The sequence below is a fragment of the Leopardus geoffroyi genome, chromosome B2, assembly GCF_018350155.1.
Source record: "Leopardus geoffroyi isolate Oge1 chromosome B2, O.geoffroyi_Oge1_pat1.0, whole genome shotgun sequence".
Lineage (NCBI taxonomy): Eukaryota > Metazoa > Chordata > Mammalia > Carnivora > Felidae > Leopardus > Leopardus geoffroyi.
The window spans coordinates 399393-417276 of record NC_059332.1 but is presented as its reverse complement, the minus strand read 5'-3'; the positions used below and the strand labels follow the sequence as shown (position 1 = coordinate 417276).

Sequence of the window (17884 nt, the reverse complement as noted above, 5' to 3'; positions counted from 1 at the left end):
GGTGACAAAAGAAAATGACTTTGAGACAAATGTAGCAAGAACCAGAAATGCAGGCCAACAGGTAGTTCACCATAGGACAAAAGCAAAATGGAAGAACAGTAGAGTAACTAAAGAATATATTTGACACAGATGTTAAATAATCAAAAATCATGTACATGTGGAGAGAAGCATTATATTTGTAGTTATATCCATGAGCTTCAAACTAACTTTTTAAACTATTTAGAAAAAGTTTCAAACATACAGAAAAGACACAAGTGTTTCAAGAATAGGAAGGGGACAAAAATATATAGTAACCCTTTACTTTGCCCCTTTGTTTAATCATTGAAATTAACTTTAATTAGCAATGTTGGCAAGAAGCAATGAGATTGTATCACTAAGAAGCTAATTTTCTATTATTAATCATCACAGAAAAGTAAACACTACAGTTCAAGGGAAATGAAATTTGAAGGTTGCAACCTTTTCTCCCACCGCTTTCAAGGACTTTCTGATGTCCTTATTCTTCAAAGTACAGATGACAGGATTTAACATGGGAGTGACAACACTGCAGAGGACAGAGACCAGCTGGTCTCTCTCCAGCGACCATGTTGAGATGGACCACACGTATGCGAAGATGGCACTACCGTAGTACAGGACAATGACCAGGTGCGAGGCACAGGTAGAAAATACCTTTTGCCTCCCCTCTGAGGAGCGGATCCTCAAGATAGCAGAGATAATATAGAAGTAGGAAAGGACGATACCCAAGAAAGGAGCCCACCCAATGAAGACCCCAATGGACAGCAATGCCAACTCATTGACGGAAGTGCCCCCACAAGACAACAGCAGCAAAGGGGAGATGTCACAGAAGAAATACTGAATCTGGTTGTTGCCACAGAAGGGCAGGTAGAAGGTCAGAAGTGTGCACTCCCTTGTTGAGGAACCCCCCCAGTCCAGCATGAGGCGGCTAACCGGCCATACAGGGCTCTGTTCATAATCACTGAGTACTGTAGAGGTTTGCAGATTGCAATGTAACGGTCATACGCCATGGCCCCAGGAGGAGACACTCTGATCCTACTAAGAAAATACATGCAAACAGTTGTGCCCCACATCCCCCATAGGACATGCTCTTCTTCTCTGACAGGAGATGCACCATCATCTGGGGGACGTTGGTGGTGGTACATGGGGGTGTGTAGATGTGGATCAGCCACAGTCACCAGGATAATGAAGATATTTCCTCCCAAAGTACATATATAGGTCAGAAAGAAGACAGTGAAGAGTAAAAATTGCGAATCATTTAGATTGGAGAATCCCAAGATAATGAATTTGAACAGAGTTTGGTTTTATCTTTCTTCCTCTTGAGAATGAGAAGTCTACAAATTGTGTTATTCAAATGGTACAAGAGTGAAATCTACAAAACAAGAAAATATAGCTTGATAGGTAAAACAATCATCATCTCTATCAGCATAAACACTGAGCATTTAGCATCCACAACAAATCACAGAGGCATGCAACAATCATCACCAGAAACCCCCATACTCAAAATTTCCTATGAGACATATCTCTTCAGGACATTAGGAACATCTTTACAGAAATAAGTAAATATTTAAAAGCCCAGATGGGAAGAGGCAGGCCCCTTTCCTCACTCTCCACCATGTCCTGGAGATGGTTGGTGAATATCCATCAGACGGTTTGTATGAGCTGTGGGGTCATTTGAGTCTCTTCCTGAGAAGCTTCCTTGTCCTTCTTATCCTCTTAACCCTTCATGTCACTGAGTGCTAATTTTTTGTATATATCTTTCCAACATTTTCCTATGCACATACATTCAAAATAGAGATAAGATTATAGTTTTGTATCCTACACCATATTATGACATTCCTCCTGTCATTAACACTCTTCTACAATATGGTTTCTAATGGCCACATTTACATCCATCACATGGATGCACCAGACTTGCACAGAGCCAAACATTCATGACCCAAATAAATTAAGTATTATAATAATGATTGCAGCATATTATGACTCAGAGAGGAAATACGAAATAAAACACTGAGTAAAGTAAATAATGCTTGGTACAGGGTTGGTGCTCATAAAACCAAAATCTATTGGTCTTTCTCATTCCTAAATTTCTCCAGATCCATGAAAAGTTTGAATTACTCTGATTCAAATGTTGGAATTTATAAGCATTCACACACAAAATAAAGGAGAATGTTAAACCTGAATTTCTTAGATGTAAGATAAAACTTTATTTACACTACATACTTAAAATTGTCAAAATAATAAACAGTAAAAAAACTGGGTAGGATATTTGTTTTCAAGGAAACAAAGTAGTATCTAAAATGATCATTGGTAATTCAAGGCCAAATAATAAATTTTATTTGGCTTTTTATTTGTAATTGTTTAGTTTTTTTTTTTCCTAAGTTAACCAAACTATTTGCTTCCATAACACACACTATAAACAATTGAAGGCAGGAAGAACATCGTAAGAAATATTGTTGAAATTGAGGTTCAGGGAGAGGAATCAATATGGCAGGGCAGCATGGAGACCTTGAGCTGCTCTTGTCCCTGAGACACAGCTATATCAGCACCAAACCATTTTGTACACCTAGGAAACTGATGTGAGGATTAACACAACAATCTACATAACTTGAGCCACAGAACTTGGCAGGTATGTGGTGTAGAGAGGTGAACTGGGGAGAGAAAAGCCGTGGAAGGTAGGGAGCTTTTTTTGCAGAGAGAGGACAGAGAAAGAAAAAGGAAAGGGGAGAGTGTGGTGCATCAATCATGCAGGAAAAACACCCCCCTGAAAGAAGTTAGGGAGACATTGAGAGAAAGAGTGAAAACACTCATAGGGGACTGAACAAGAAATCTGTTCCCCAAAACCAGAGATAGGAAAGAAAAGAGAGGCTTTCAATACCACCAGGATTCTATAAACAATGGAATCTGAAGTTTCAGAGCTCAGTGCCTGGTGGTGCTCTGGCGAGGAAGCAGGGTGAATCCCCAGGAGCAGATAGCAGGGTCTTAAGGGTCTGTATGCCACAAGGGGAGAAGCGGTTCCCCTGCTTGGAAAGCATCTGGTGGAGGCCATATGGCCTCCTCACAGGCAAAGGTCCCAGCGGACCCCAGAGAATGGCCACATTTACTGGTATCAGGGCAAAGATACCAGAGTGTGGTGAAACCTGGTGCCAACTGTGTGTTGTGATTTGCCAAAATCTCTGAACCTCTGCTGCTGTGCAATCTCATGAATGTTTTCTGGGGGGAGCCAGCACCAAGCCATTGCTCAGCGAGACCCTCCCCCAGAGACTAAGCACAGGTCTAAGCCACAGGCGTCTCTGAAGTGTGGGGTTTTGAAACAACCCCATCTGAGATAGAACTCTGGCAGGCAGCTTGGACATGGACAGGGTAGAGGCGAGAAGTGGATGGAGGCCTGAGACAAAGGAGGGGTGCTTGATCACAGGTGGGTGAGAGTTCGAAGTTCCTGTGACAGAGACTAAGGACCTGGGTGAAGCCATTACCACGTCTCCTACACACACACATGCACATACACACACATGCATGCCACACTGGCCACTCCGGTAAGCTAAGCAGTACCACATGGTGGAGAACGCAGCCATTATACCAAGTCCCACCCAAATGCACCCTCCAAGCACATCCCCTAGGAGACCAGCACAAGTCACTCCACCTGCCTAGGGTATGGACTACAGAGTGGCTCATAGTTTCAGTTCTAGAGGAAACTAGATGTAATTTCATTCAGGTTTCACTCTGTTTGCTGGTTTATATATTAGTTCGCTTTCTTTGCTTCTGTTTATGCTGTTTCTTTTTTTCTTTCTTTTTTTCCTCTTGGTTGGATACAGAAAGAGAAAAATTTATTTTGATTTACTATTTTTTATTTTATTTTTAATTTTTTAAATTTTTTATTCTATTTCATTTTATCTTATTTTATTCAGTTATATATACTTTTTTAATTTTTAAATATTTGTTACCTTTTTTTCCCTTTCCCTTTTTTCTCTATTCTATCAAGCTTCTTTCAACAAGTGGAGTAAAACACACCTAGAATCTAGCTTTCTTTATTTAATTTTTTGGTTTTTTAAAATTCTTTTAATTTTTATTTTTTCTTTTATTGATTTATTTCTCCAAAATGTCAAAATGAAGCAATTCACCACAAAAGAAAGAACAGAAAGAAATGGCAGCCAGAGAATTCATCAACATAGATATAAGCAAGATGTCTGATGTAGAATTAAACCACAATTATAAGAATAGTAGCCGAGCTTGACAAAAGCATAGAAAATAGCAGAGAATCCCTACTACAGAGTTAAAAGAAGTAAAATCTCACTAGGCCAAAATTAAAAATGCTATAACTGGGATGCAATCTCAAATGGATGCTATGACAGCAAGGGTGGACAAAGCAGAGAAGTGAATCAGCGATATAAAAGATAAAGTTATGGAGAACAATGAATCAGAAAAAAAAGTGTGAAACAAAGGCCAAAGATCACTATACAAGACTTAGAGCACTAAGTGACTTATTAAAAAAGAATAACATCTGAATCATAGGAGTCCCAGAAGATGAAGAGAGAGAAAAAGGGGCAGAAGGTTTATGTGAGCAAATTATAGCTGAAAACTTTCCTAATCTGAGGAAGGATGCAGACATCAAAATCGAGGAAGCACAGAGAACTCCCATTAGATTCAACAAAAATGACCATCACCAAGTATATCATAGTCAAATTCACAAATTACAAACACACACACACACACACACACACACACACACACACACACACACAGAAAGAATCATGAAAGCAGCAAGAGTAAAAAAGTCCTTAACCTGCAAGGGAAGATGGAATAGGTTCACAGCAGACCTATCCACAGAAACTTGGCAGGCCAGAAAGGAGTGGCAGGATATACTCAACATGCTGAATCAGAAAAATGTTATCCAGCAAGGCTATCATTCAGAATAGAAGGAGAGGTAAAGAGTTTCCCAAACAAACAAAAACCAAAGGAGTTCGTGATCACTAAACCAGCCCTGCAAGAAATTTTAAGGGGGATTCTTTGAGTGGAGAAAAGGCAAAACAAAATAAAAAAGACAAAAAGCACCAAAACCTAAAAAGAACAAGAAACACCAAGTCTACAGGCAACACAATGGCACTAAATTCATCTTTCAGTATTCACTCTAAATTTAAAAGTTTTTTAATATTTTTTATTATTTATTTTTGAAAGAGGGAGGGAATGTGACTGGGGGAAAGACAGAGAGCCTCCGAAGGAGGCTTCAGGCTCTGAGATATCAGCATAGAACCTGATGTGGGGATCAAACATACGAACTGTGAGATCATGAGCTGAGCCAAAGTCCAACACTTAATCAATTGAGCCATCCAGGGGCCCCTTTCAGTACTCACTCTGAATGTAAATGGACTAAGTGCTCCAAACAAAAGACACAGGGTATCAGAATGATTAAGAAAACAAGACCTATCTATATGCTGCCTACAAGAGACTCATTTTAGATTTAAAGACACCTGCATATTGAAAATAAAGGGATGGAGAACCATCTATCACACTAATGGTCATCAAAAGAAAGCTAGAGTAGCCATACTTATATCAGACAAACTAGATTTTAAAACAAAGACTGTAAAAAAAGATGGAGAAAGCATTATATCATAATTAAAGGGTCTACCCAAAAGAAGATCTAATTGTGAATATTTATGCTCCCAATGTGGAGGAACCCAAATATAAAAATCAGTTAATCACAAACATAAAGAAACTCACTGACAATAAAACCATAATAGTAGGGAATTTCAACACCCCACTTACAACAATGGACAGATAATCTAAACAGCAAATCAACAAGGAACAATGGCTTTTATACAGGATGGACTTAACAGATATACTCAGAACAGTTCATCCTAAAGCAGCAGAATACACATTTTTCTCGAGTACACATGGAATATTCTCCAGAATAGCTCACATAATGGGTCACAAATCAGTGTTCAGCAAGTACAAAAAGATAGAGATCATACCATGCATACTTTCAGACCACAACATTATGAAACTCAAAATCAACCACAAGAAAAAATTTAGAAAGACCATGAATACTTGGCGATTAAAGAATATCCTACTAAAGAATGAATGGGTTAACCAAGTAATTAAAGAGGAAATTAAAAAGTCCATGGAAAAAAATAAATGAAAACACGACAGTCCAAAACCTCTGAGATGCAGCAAACGCAGTCAGAAGAGGGAAGTATATAGCAATCCAGGCATTCCTAAAAAAGGAAGAAAGGCCTCGGATATAGAACCTAACCTTACACCTAAAGGAGCTGGAAAAAGAACAGCAAATACAACCCAAAACCAGCAGAAGGGAAATAATAAAGATTACAGCAGAAATCAATGATATCAAAAAAAAAAAAAATAAAACAACAAAACAAAACAAAAAACAGTAGAACAGATCAATGAAACCAGGAGCTGGTTCTTTAAAAGAATTATCAAAATGATAACCCCCTTGCCAGAATGATCAAAAAGAAAAAGGAAAGTACCCAAATAAATAAAATCAAGAAAGAAAGAGGAGAGATCACAACCAACACAGCATAAATAAAAACAGTAATAAGAGAATATTATGAGCAACTAAATTCCAACAATTTGGGCAATCTGGAAGAAATGGACAAATTTCTAGAAACATATAAACTACCAAAACTGAAACAAGAAGAAACAGAAAATTTGAACACACCCATACCAGTAAAGAAATTGAATCAGTAATCAAAAATCTCCAAACAAACAATAGTCCAGGGCCACATGGCTGCCCAGGGGAATTCTACCAGATGTTTAAAGAAGAATTAATACCTATAGTTTTGAAGCTGTTTCAAAAAATAGAAATGGAAGGAAAACTTCCAAATTCTATGAAGCCAGCATTACCTTGAATCCAAAATCAGACAAAGACACCACTAAAAAGATAATTACAGACCAATGTCCCTGATAAAAATTGATGCAAAAATCCTCAACAAGATATTAGCAAACTGGATCCAACAATACTTAAAAGAATTATTCACCACAATAAAGCCAGACTTATTTCTTGGATGCAAGGTGGGTTCAATATTTACAAATCAATCAATGTGTTACATAACATTAATACAAGTAAAGATAAAAACCACATGATCCTCTCAATAGATGCAGAAAAAGCACTTAACAAAATACAGCATCCTCGTGTGATAAAAACCCTCAAGAAAGTAGGAATAAAAGGAACATACCTCAATATCATAAAGGCCATATATGAAAGACCCATAGTTAATATCATTGTCAATGTGGAAAAACTGAGAGCCTTCCCCATATGGTCAGGAACATGACAGGGATGTCCACATTCATCACTATGATTCAACATTGTGTTGTAAGTCCTAGTCTCTGCAACCAGACAACAAAAAGAAATAGAAGGCATCCAAATTGGCAAGGAGGAATTTGAACCTTCACTCTTCACAAATGACATGATACTCTATGTGGAAAACCCAAAAAACTCCACCAAAAAACTGGAGAAATGACATGAATTCATCAAAGTTGCAGCATATAGAATCCACATACAGAAATTGGTTACATTTCTATTCACCATTAATGAGGCAGCAGAAAGAGAAATCAAGGAATTTATCCCATTTAAAATTGTATCCAAAACCATAAAATATCTAGGAATAAACCTAACCAAAGAGGTGAAAAATATATACACTGAAAACTACAGAAAGCTTATGAAATAAATTGAAGAAGACACCAAGAAATGGAAAAACATTCCATGCTCATGGATTGAAAGAACAAATATTGTTAAAATGTCGATACTACCCAAAGCAATCTACACATTCAATGCAATCCCAATCAAAATAACACCAGCATTCTTCATAGAACAAACAATCCTAAAATTTGTATCAAACCAGAAATTACCTTGAATCGTCAAAGTAATGTTGAAAAAGAAAACCGAAGCTGGAGGCATCACTATTCCAAACTTTGACCTGTATTACAAAGCTATAGTTTTCAAGACAGTATGGTACTGGCACAAAAACAGATCAGATCAATGGAACAGGATAGAAAACCCGGAAATGGACCCACAAACATATGGCCAACTAATCTTTGACAAAGCAAGAAAGAATATACAATGAAAAAAAAAGTTTCTTTAGCAAATGATGCTGGGAAAACTGGACAGCAACATGCAGAATGAAGCTGGACCACTTTCTTACACCATACACAAAAATAAACTCAAAATGGATGAAAGACCTAAACATAAGACAGGAAACCATCCATATTCCGGAGGAGAAAACAGACAACAACCTCTTTGACCTCAGCCACAGCAACTTCTTACTTCACATGTTTCTGGAGGCAAGGGAAACAAAAGCAAAAATGAACTATTGGGACCTCATCAAGAAAAACGGTTCTGCACTGTGAAAGAAACAATTAGCAATACTAAAAGGCAGCAACCAACAGAATGGGAGAAGATATTTGCAAATGACATATCAGATAAAGGGTTAGTATCCAAAACCTATAAAGAACTTAGCAAACTCTACACCCAAAAAAAAAACAAATAATCCAGTGAAGAAATGGGCAGAAGACATGAACAGACACTTTTCCAAAGAAGACATCCAGATTGCTAACAGACACATGAAGGACATTCATCATCACTCATCATCAGGGAAATACAAATCAAAACCACAATGAGATACCACCTCACACCTGTCAGAATGGCTAAAATTAATTCAGGAAACAACAGATGTTGGCGAGGATGCAGAGAAAGGGGACCCCCCCCTCTTGCACTGCTGGTGGTAATGCAAAGTGGTGTAGCCAGTCTGGAAAACAGTATGGAGGTTCCTCAAAAAACTAAAAATAGAACTACCCTATGACTCAGCAATTGCACTACTAGGTGTTTATCCAAAGGATACAAAAATGCTGATTCTAAGGGGCACGTGTACCCTAATGTTTATAGCAGTGCTATCAACAATAGCCAAAGTATTATGGGGCTCTGTGCTGACATTGTGGAGCCTGCTTGGGATCTTTTATGTCTTCCTCTCTCTCTGCCCCTCCTCTACTCATGCTGCCTCTCTCTCTCTCTCTCTCTCTCTCTCTCTCTCGCAAAATAAATAAGTAAAACTTAAAAACAATAAGAAATTTACATAATATGTCCAGATACATGGTAAATAAACAAATATCAAGAGCCTTTTAATATATCAGAAATTAGGCGGGAAATAGGATTTTTAAAATAACCCTTTGACAATAGCAACCACATATAAAATATACCCTAAAATAATGTCATAAAAATGTGTATGGCCTACATATGCCATACATGACAAACTTTGACCATAATGACAAAAGTTTATCAAAGAAGGCTTGAATAAATGAAGAAATACATCCTCTTTGTGGATGGAAAATCTTAATTATATAGAAATGCCAGTTGTACCCCCATATTAATAAATACATTTCACACACACACACACACACACACACACACACACACACACACACAGTAACCAAAGAATGGAAAAAGTCCAAATGTCCATCTACTGATGAATAGACAAAGAAGATGTGATATATATACACAGTGGACTATTACTCGGTGATGAAAAAGAATGAAATCTTGCCATTTGGAAGAATGTAGGTGGAACTAGAGTATATTATGCTAAGCAAAATAAGTCAGTCAGATAAATACAAATATCATGATTTCATTCACATGTGTAATTTAAGAAACAAACAATATAAACATAGGGGAAGGTGAGCAAAAATAAGATAAAAACAGAGAGGGAGGCAAACCATAAAAGACTCTTAGAGAACAAATTGAGGGTTGCTGGAGGGGAGGTGGCAGGGGATGGGCTAAATGGGTGATGGGCATTAGGGAGGCCACCTGTTGGGATGAGCACTGGGTGTCATATGTAAGTGATGAATCACTAAATTCTATCCCTGAAGTCATTATTACACTACATAGTTAACATAACTTGGATTTAAATTTAAAAAAGAAATTTGAAAAAACAAATTAATATTAGGTCTGATAGTCTTGTGTTTTAAAATTACGGGACAATAAAAAACACAATGAATCAATATGAATTATTTTATTTCTACTTAACTTCATGGATGCCATGCATTGTTTAAGTGTTATGAAAAATAAGCTTTTTATAAAGGAAACCTCTCATGAGTTAATCTACAGGGGACAATGCTTGGCTGAATTCCATCTCATTGGAGAACTGAATGGACAATAAACAAACAGCAATCCCAAAGCTCTGGCCCAGAGCTAAGGAAAGATAAAAACTGGTTTCCAGAATTTCTATCAGTATTAAAATGACATATCTCATCTGAATTCATTTACACAACAAATTTTCCTTTGCATCATCTGAATGTTCTGTCCTGTATACAAACAAGAAACTACCATCTTGAAAGAATCCCATTGTGAGAAGTCGTTTGGTGGTAATCACTAATCAGTGATTTCTCTAGGACAAACAGCACTGCACTCATCACCTGAAAAAAAACAAAGGAGGCAGAAATCCTAGCGAACCTTGTCTCTACACTTCCACATGGTGTACTCCCTCCACCCCTTCCCACACTGAACTGTATGTGCTAACCTGTGGCTGTGTGTGCAGTCGGCCAGCATTCAGAATGCTGGGCATCATGCTTGGTGCTGGAACTCAACAACATACCTGGACCAGCTTTCGTGGACCACCTTTCACGAGCAGAATCTGTACTTCCAGTTTAGAAGGAGGTTTAAAAGTCCTTTAGTCTGGCCACTGGAATACCCTGCACAATTATTTTCTAGGTGATAATCCAGCCTAAGATTGAGCTCTGCATGGATGGAGCACACCTAGTGCTAGAAAGGGTGTGGGTCACTGGCTTTAATCTCCATCGCTGGCAGGACAGCTGAGCTCAGGCACCTCCAGCTCCTAGCTGTGTGAACACTAACAAGTTATAACCTTCTCCTCCTGAGGGAAAATAACAATACCTTCCTCAAAATAAAATTGTGAGCATTGAGTGAAGTGATGCATTGAGCCCCTAAGGAAGTGTAGGGTACATCGTTATAACAAGAAATGGTAGACATTACTATTTCTGTTGTTATGTCATGTATTTGGTCCTAGGTCTGCCCTTGGAAACCACAGGTAAAGTTTGCTCCCTCTTCTATATAAAAGACTTGACTGCGTGAAACAGTGACTCTCCAGACTACACTGGTACATTTCACTTCTTTGATTTTCATATAATATGGACTTGATAACAGTCATTTAGGTGCTAGCAAGTCAGTGTGCCCTACCATCCAGTAGGATTTTGTCCTTTCACTGTCACGGACTGAGAGACTTCTCTCCTTAAAAGAACTCAGAAAATCACCATCACAGATGAAGCAAACACCTCTCCTGCAGTGATCAAATTAGCTGCTAAAGGAAGCTTCAGAGTTTACGTGTGCTTGGGCTGCCCCCACCCCAAGCGAGGACACAACCTTGTCTGCCTCCCTAAAATAGAGCTCCATGAAATCCTTAATTTCTTATCTTCCCAACTGTTGCCTACAGTTTTCCAAAAGCTATAGTTGAAGAAGATCATAAATCTATGAGTTAAGAGAAAAGAAGAGAAGCAGTAGGAAGGGGAACAAGGAGAAGAAAACCAATACTTGCCTGTAGTAGAACAGAAAGTACAGGAGTAGATGTCAAAACTCAAATCCCTGACCCCTATATGACACTGCTTTTCCTTTGCCTTCAGAATTTATGTTCAAGAAAATCCTGCTGAGGTTCCTTGAATTAATTTTATTAATATAGTAGGACTCCCCCCGCCCCACACATTTCTCTTTTAATTTAAACTCTTAGCTTATTCTCTATGGTTTCATTTCTTAGACTGAAATTTTGTCTTCCATGATCTGTATTCATGCAGATTGACGGCTGTTTTTCAGATAAAGTGACAAGGAAGTTTCATGTAAGTAGGAGGCCTTTGTGATAGCTGTCATCACAATTCAACTCATAAGCACTAGTGAGGAGCTGAACTCCCCTGTATCCCACTCTGAGAAACAGATTTCGCAGTTTAGGCAAAATTATGCATTTCATTTATTTAGAATAAGAACTTTCATAATAATATAGATCTAAGATATGTAAGCTATTACTTGATAGACATGAACCTGTCCATATTGGTTCATTGACACTGCCTGACAATGAGATCAATGGGAAAAGCAAAGGCCTGACGTGTCATCAGTTCAATATTTTATAGTGTCTCTACCATGTGCTGTGCACTATTCTATGTGCTGGGGAGACATTAGCGAACAAAACAAGCAAGCATCTCTACTCCCATACAGTTTACATTATGGGGAGAGAAGATAGATAATGAATAAATAAATTATATAGTATGTCAGAAAGTAGACTAGGATCAGGGAAACTGGGAATGTTGGATGTAGTTTATAGCATAAACTAGGGTCACCAGAATAAGTCTCATTGAAAAATGACATTAAGCAAAGACATGAAGGAAATGAAGGGTTGGGGAGAAATGGACTGTGTTCAAGGTAAGGAAGCAGGGGGAGCAATGCAGCTAAAGAAGGAGAATGGCTGGTGGAATTCAGTCCTAACAAGGAGGTTGGTCGAGCTATTTCAGAGCTAGTGGAGAAGAATGTAGGAGGAGAGGATGTTATCAGAGAGTTAATAGGAGTACAAATCATACTGGGTCTCCCATGCCATTGTAAAAACTTTGGCTTTTTCTTCAGAAAATACTTTCAGATTTCCCACTAATAAGTATCTCTGGGAATAAGTCTCTGAGGTCAAGAGAGCTTCCTTCTTCAGCCCAGCCACTTGTAGTCCCAAGAGAAATGCAGATTAATAACGTTCATTTCCCAAGCTGTATCTTCTCTACCTTCAGACACAGTATCACCAATGCAGTCAAAGGGTCTGGATCCTCTAGAATGTCATACTTTCTCAGTAAGAGCATTGGGGACAATACCTATTTTTAAGGGCAACACTCATGGGGTAGAGATGAGGGAGTCTAGGTGGTAAATGTGGAAGGTAGCACCTGACAGAGTAAGGGGCTCAGATTTCAGAGAGGAACATAGTGGATGGAAACTCTGTCCTTCTGTCCAGATCTGTACTTGTTTCCAAAGCAGTATGTCAATCAGTCCCATTGTAAGAAATACCTTATGTGGTAAAGCTACCAACAGACATTCATAAGGACATATCTGGCAGGAAGTTAAATAGATGAGTCTAGAGGGTTGAAAAGATGGTGGAATTGAAAACACAATTTAGGAGCTATGTTTTTATAGATATTTAAAGCCTGGAACTGTAAGAAAGTGGCCAGAAGAGGCCCAAAAGTGAATAAGGAGACAGAGGAGGAGTCAACCAAGGAAGCTAAGAGAGAGTTCATCAGTGATAGCAATGGGAGAGTGTGGCAGATCCTGGGAGCAAGGGGAAGAATGCGTTTGGAGTAAGAAAAGAGGAATCAACCATTCTAAATCTTGCTGAGAGGTCAAGTAACTTAAGGACTGAGGACTGAATGTTGGTATAGATGAGAGTATTTTCAGTGGCATGATTAGGGCAAAAGCATGATTGAGATTTCAAAAGAGCATGGACCATAATGGACAGTGAGTGATGGAGGCAATTAACTTTTTGAAGGATTTGCCATAAAGCATAGAAAAGTAGAGGAATAATTGCAGAAGGCTGTGGGGACAGGTTAGTTTATTAGGGATATCATCCATCTGAGGCTAAGGTTTAGATGGCTGAGACCTCACAATTTTAGATAGTTAGGATCTTACATATTTTAGATGCCCAAATATTATTCAGATAACCCAAGATGAACTGGGATATCTGAGATTCAACATGAACTATATATTTTCCAGAAGAATTACTCAAAGTGGCTATAGTAGCACTGAGATTATTCAAGCAAAATCATCAAGAAGATCCAACTTGGGGAAAGATATGGAAACATTGAGAGCTATGGCCATATCTGGACAAAAGATGTGCTGTTTGTAACAGAAAAAAGAGTAAGGGAAGACTTCATCTTGTAAGAGAAGGACATCTTCCAGTTTTTATTTTTTTAAAAAGAGTTGAAAAAAATAGAAAAACTCATATAAGTATGGAGAATAGGATGCCCCACATTTTGAATTCAATTCAGCAGACAGGCAGGGTCAGCATTGCCTGAGGTTTGAGTGAGATAGAAATGCAAATTCTCATGTTTCACTCCAAAACTAAACACAGTCTCTGGGGTGGAGCCCAGAAACCTGTGACTTACCTGGCTGTCCAGGTGACTCTTAACCATGTGAAAGTTTCAGAAACTCAAGTCTCAAGTACATAAAAAATGCTCTACATAAAGAGGGAAAAGATTTGTCCCTTTACACTAGACCACTCATCTATCAGAATACTTTACGATTAGTAGAAACAAGGAGGTAATTAGCACATACACGGAAAACGAAAAGGACACTGTAGCAAACACTTAGAGAGCAGTCATGAAGCAATAATCTTGAGACAGACCATGCGCTCAGATGTGGGCTGGTGCTATACAGAACTACTAAAAAGAAAACATCATTTCTACTCCCAAGGTATTTACAATTGGTAAGAGAAAATATGTCATAAAAAGTAGAAAACGCCTTAAGACAATATCCACTTAAGGGCTAGATCATCCTGTTTATATATTTCAGAAGATATAAAATAATGAGTGTTAGAATACTTGAGAAATGTGGTGGTGAAGGCAGTATATTTTCCACTGAGACCTGGAGATATTTGGACAAGAAGGAAAGACATCAGGAGAGAAAAGGCCTGGGGCTTTAGGTCAAGGAAAGGACATGTAAGAAGGCAGAAGTGACCACGAGGTGGGCAGCCCAGGAGAGAGGGCACTGGTGAGCAGTGGGAGCCCTGTTTTATAGGTGGGAGGGTCCTGCTGTGGAAGTTCTTGATAAGCAGGCACAGATGGACAGATGTGATGCAGTAGGAAATAAGGTGTTAGAGGAGCCTGAGCATGGCAAGCCCAGGCCCAGTGCAGATGCTTTCAGCATGAATCACAGCAATCAGAGGGGGAGGTAAGGTGCTGATGGAATAAGCTGTTGATGGAATAAGCTGGGAGTGAGCTGACAGAAGTCCATAGAAGGTAACTGTGAAGATGGGGAAGACAGAAAGGAGCAAGACTTTGTAAGAAAATAAGTGTCAGAGCCCTTGGTCTGGATTTGCAGGATGAAGGAAGCAGATGCATCAATGTTTTCAGCCCACATCCTAGGAGGATACCGGAAGAAAGAACTTTTATTCACAAAGTGTTGACATGGAAGGGAACCACTTGGGAAGGACAGCATATTGCCCTCTCTGGCCTTCACTCTCCAATAATTAATATACTTGTTCACTTTGAGGCAAACTCAGCCTTTCGTATGACAAACACTGGGCATTCAACAGAGAAGACAACTAGATGCGGTCTCTGCCACAAGGCACCGTCTGGTCTTAAGATGACTCCACCATCAACTAAATACCTTCAATAAATATTTACACAAGATGAATGTGATTACACCTCCTACATCACCACTGTAATGAATTCTACAAAGATGCTATCGCAGGAAATAAAAGGTAGGTTTGGTTTAACCAAAGAAGCAAAGGAAATCTCCCAAAGAAAGTTACTTTGAGGTAGGGAGATGAGCACAGGGACTCAGGGAAGGGAGGCCACGCAGCTGGGGTGGCAGGGAGCAGAAAATGAGTGATTCAAGGTGAAGTTGGTGAGATGCCACAAGCTCAGTAAAAACTGAGCTCTGTAGGACATGGTTGGGATTTCTGAATTTTCATAATACCAATGTCCTCCAGACACTTATTTGTAAACAAGGAAGTGATATAATCAGATTTTCTTTTTTGACAAGATCACTCTGGCTGCGGTGTGGAGAACACACTGATGGGGCAAGGGTGGGCATATTAAACTCTTTAGAGGCTCACTGTGCTTCAGTCACGACTGTGTAGATGGGCAGGAGCATTTACTGAGCTCCCACTGTGTGCGAAGCCCTAAACTAAGAGATGCAGCCTCTGCCTTCAAAGACTCATGCTTTTGTGATACAGATTCACAAGTATTTCTACCATCCCACAATACCAAGATTCTCTTTTACATGCGAAGAACTCCAGGAAGCCTCGCCGTTCCCTGCCTTCTCTCATCTCTGTGTCTCACACTGTGACCCTTTTTGACGTCCAGCTCTTGTACCTCCCATTGCTGTTCTAGGTTTTCACTCATCCTCCATATCGATTGCTCAGGGGAACCCACTGGCTAGAGACAGGGTCCAGCGTTCTGTCTTCCTCGGCTCCCGATAGTGAGCAACTCCCCCTCATGATGGCCCCTCTCTGACAGCACACCAGGACCGAGAATGAACTGCAGCAGGACCCCGGACTTTGTCCTGGCAGGGCTGTCCAGGGGCCCGGGGAACAGGCCGGTCCTCTTTGGTGTCTTCCTAGTACTCTACCTGGTAAGCCTCTTAGGAAACGCGCTCCTTCTGCTGGCCATCGGAGCTGGCGTGCGCCTCCACACTCCCATGTACTTCTTCCTCAGCCAGCTCTCCCTGGTGGATCTCTGCTTCACGTCCACCACAGCCCCCAAGATGCTGGAGGATCTATGGACCAGCCACGGATCCATCTCTTCCTCTGGATGTCTGTCCCAATTATACTTCTTTGCTGTTTTTGCCGGGATGGACAACCTGCTTTTGACTGCCGTGGCTATCGACCGCTTTGCTTCCATCTGCCATCCTCTGCGCTACCCACTGCTAATGACACCTTGTAGATGTGGGCTGCTGGTGGGTGGGTTGCGGGGGCTGGCCCACTTTGTCTCTCTGGTGCACATCTTGTTTCTATCCCAGTTGTATTTCTATACTAACCAAGAGATTCCCCACTTTTTCTGTGATTTTGGTCCACTTTTTCGTCTTTCTTGCTCAGATACCCACCCTAATGAGATCCTAATGATGCTTCTGACCGGGTTGTTAGGAATCGGCCCTCTCCTCTGCATCATAAGCTCTTATACCCATATCTTCCAGGCTGTGGCTAGGGTTCCATCGGCACAGGGGAAAAAGAAAGCCCTGGCCACATGCAGCTGCCACCTCTCCATGGTCATCCTCTTCTACAGCACAGTCTTTGCCACCTACCTGAAGCCACCATCAACCTCTCGCTCTGTGGGGGCGCTGGCTGCTGCCGTCATGTATACCCTGGTAACTCCCACTCTCAACCCTTTCATTTACAGTCTGAGAAACAAGGATGTGAAGAGTTCACCGAAAAGGGTTCTGGGCATAGAGGGTTCATGGGATTATGACTAATCCCCATAAACAAGCACTTTGGAGAAAATCACTCTCCATATCATATTTACAGAGCAAGTCAGTTAACAGTAAGGCTGGAATAGAGCATTACATAGTCTATGGGAAAGAACACTGAACTAGAAGTAAAGAGAACTAAAATCTAGTCCCACCCCAGGGCGGGGGGTGGGGAGGTTGTTTGTTTCTTTCTTTCTCTAGATAGATAGATATAATGGTAAGGATCTTCATTATTAATCTGTTGAAGGAAATGGCAATGATAAAAAAATGTCAGTAGGGATGGCAACAGATGATCAATTTTTGATAGTATTAGTGTTAGAAAGCAATTTAAAGAACGGTTAATCCAAGATAGATAAATAGATAGACAGATAAATGCTTATATGAATACAGCATTTTTCTTTCTCTGAATGTCTACCCTTCAGCTGGATACTGGCTGCCACTGAACAACAGCATATTGAGGGTAATACACACACACATACAACATAATAAGATATATGTATTTAGGTATATTATATAGATACGCTATACCTAAAGGGGTTTTCCCCATATAAGTTTTATTCATGACTTTAGTTCTGTAAAAATAAAGTTGTCTACAAATTAGTCAATGAATAGATTCTTCTTTCTCTCATAGACGGTCATGGTTGCTGCAGGGAAAGGGTTATTACATCATGTGATAAGAGATGACACTGTAGGGGTGCCTGGGTGACTCAGTCA

At 39.7% G+C, this 17884-nt stretch overlaps 1 protein-coding gene and 1 pseudogene across 1 annotated transcript; one reads left to right on the top strand and one right to left on the bottom strand.

Moving 5' to 3' along the window:
- Positions 1–426: 426 nt before the first annotated feature.
- LOC123609378 lies at positions 427–16110 on the bottom strand (annotated as a pseudogene).
- Positions 16111–16240: 130 nt separating this feature from the next.
- Positions 16241–17176, top strand: LOC123609377 (olfactory receptor 24-like). The gene has a single exon (XM_045500394.1). The coding sequence runs from the start codon at positions 16241–16243 to the stop codon at positions 17174–17176; it is 936 nt and encodes a 311-aa protein (XP_045356350.1).
- The last annotated feature ends 708 nt before the right edge of the window (positions 17177–17884 follow it).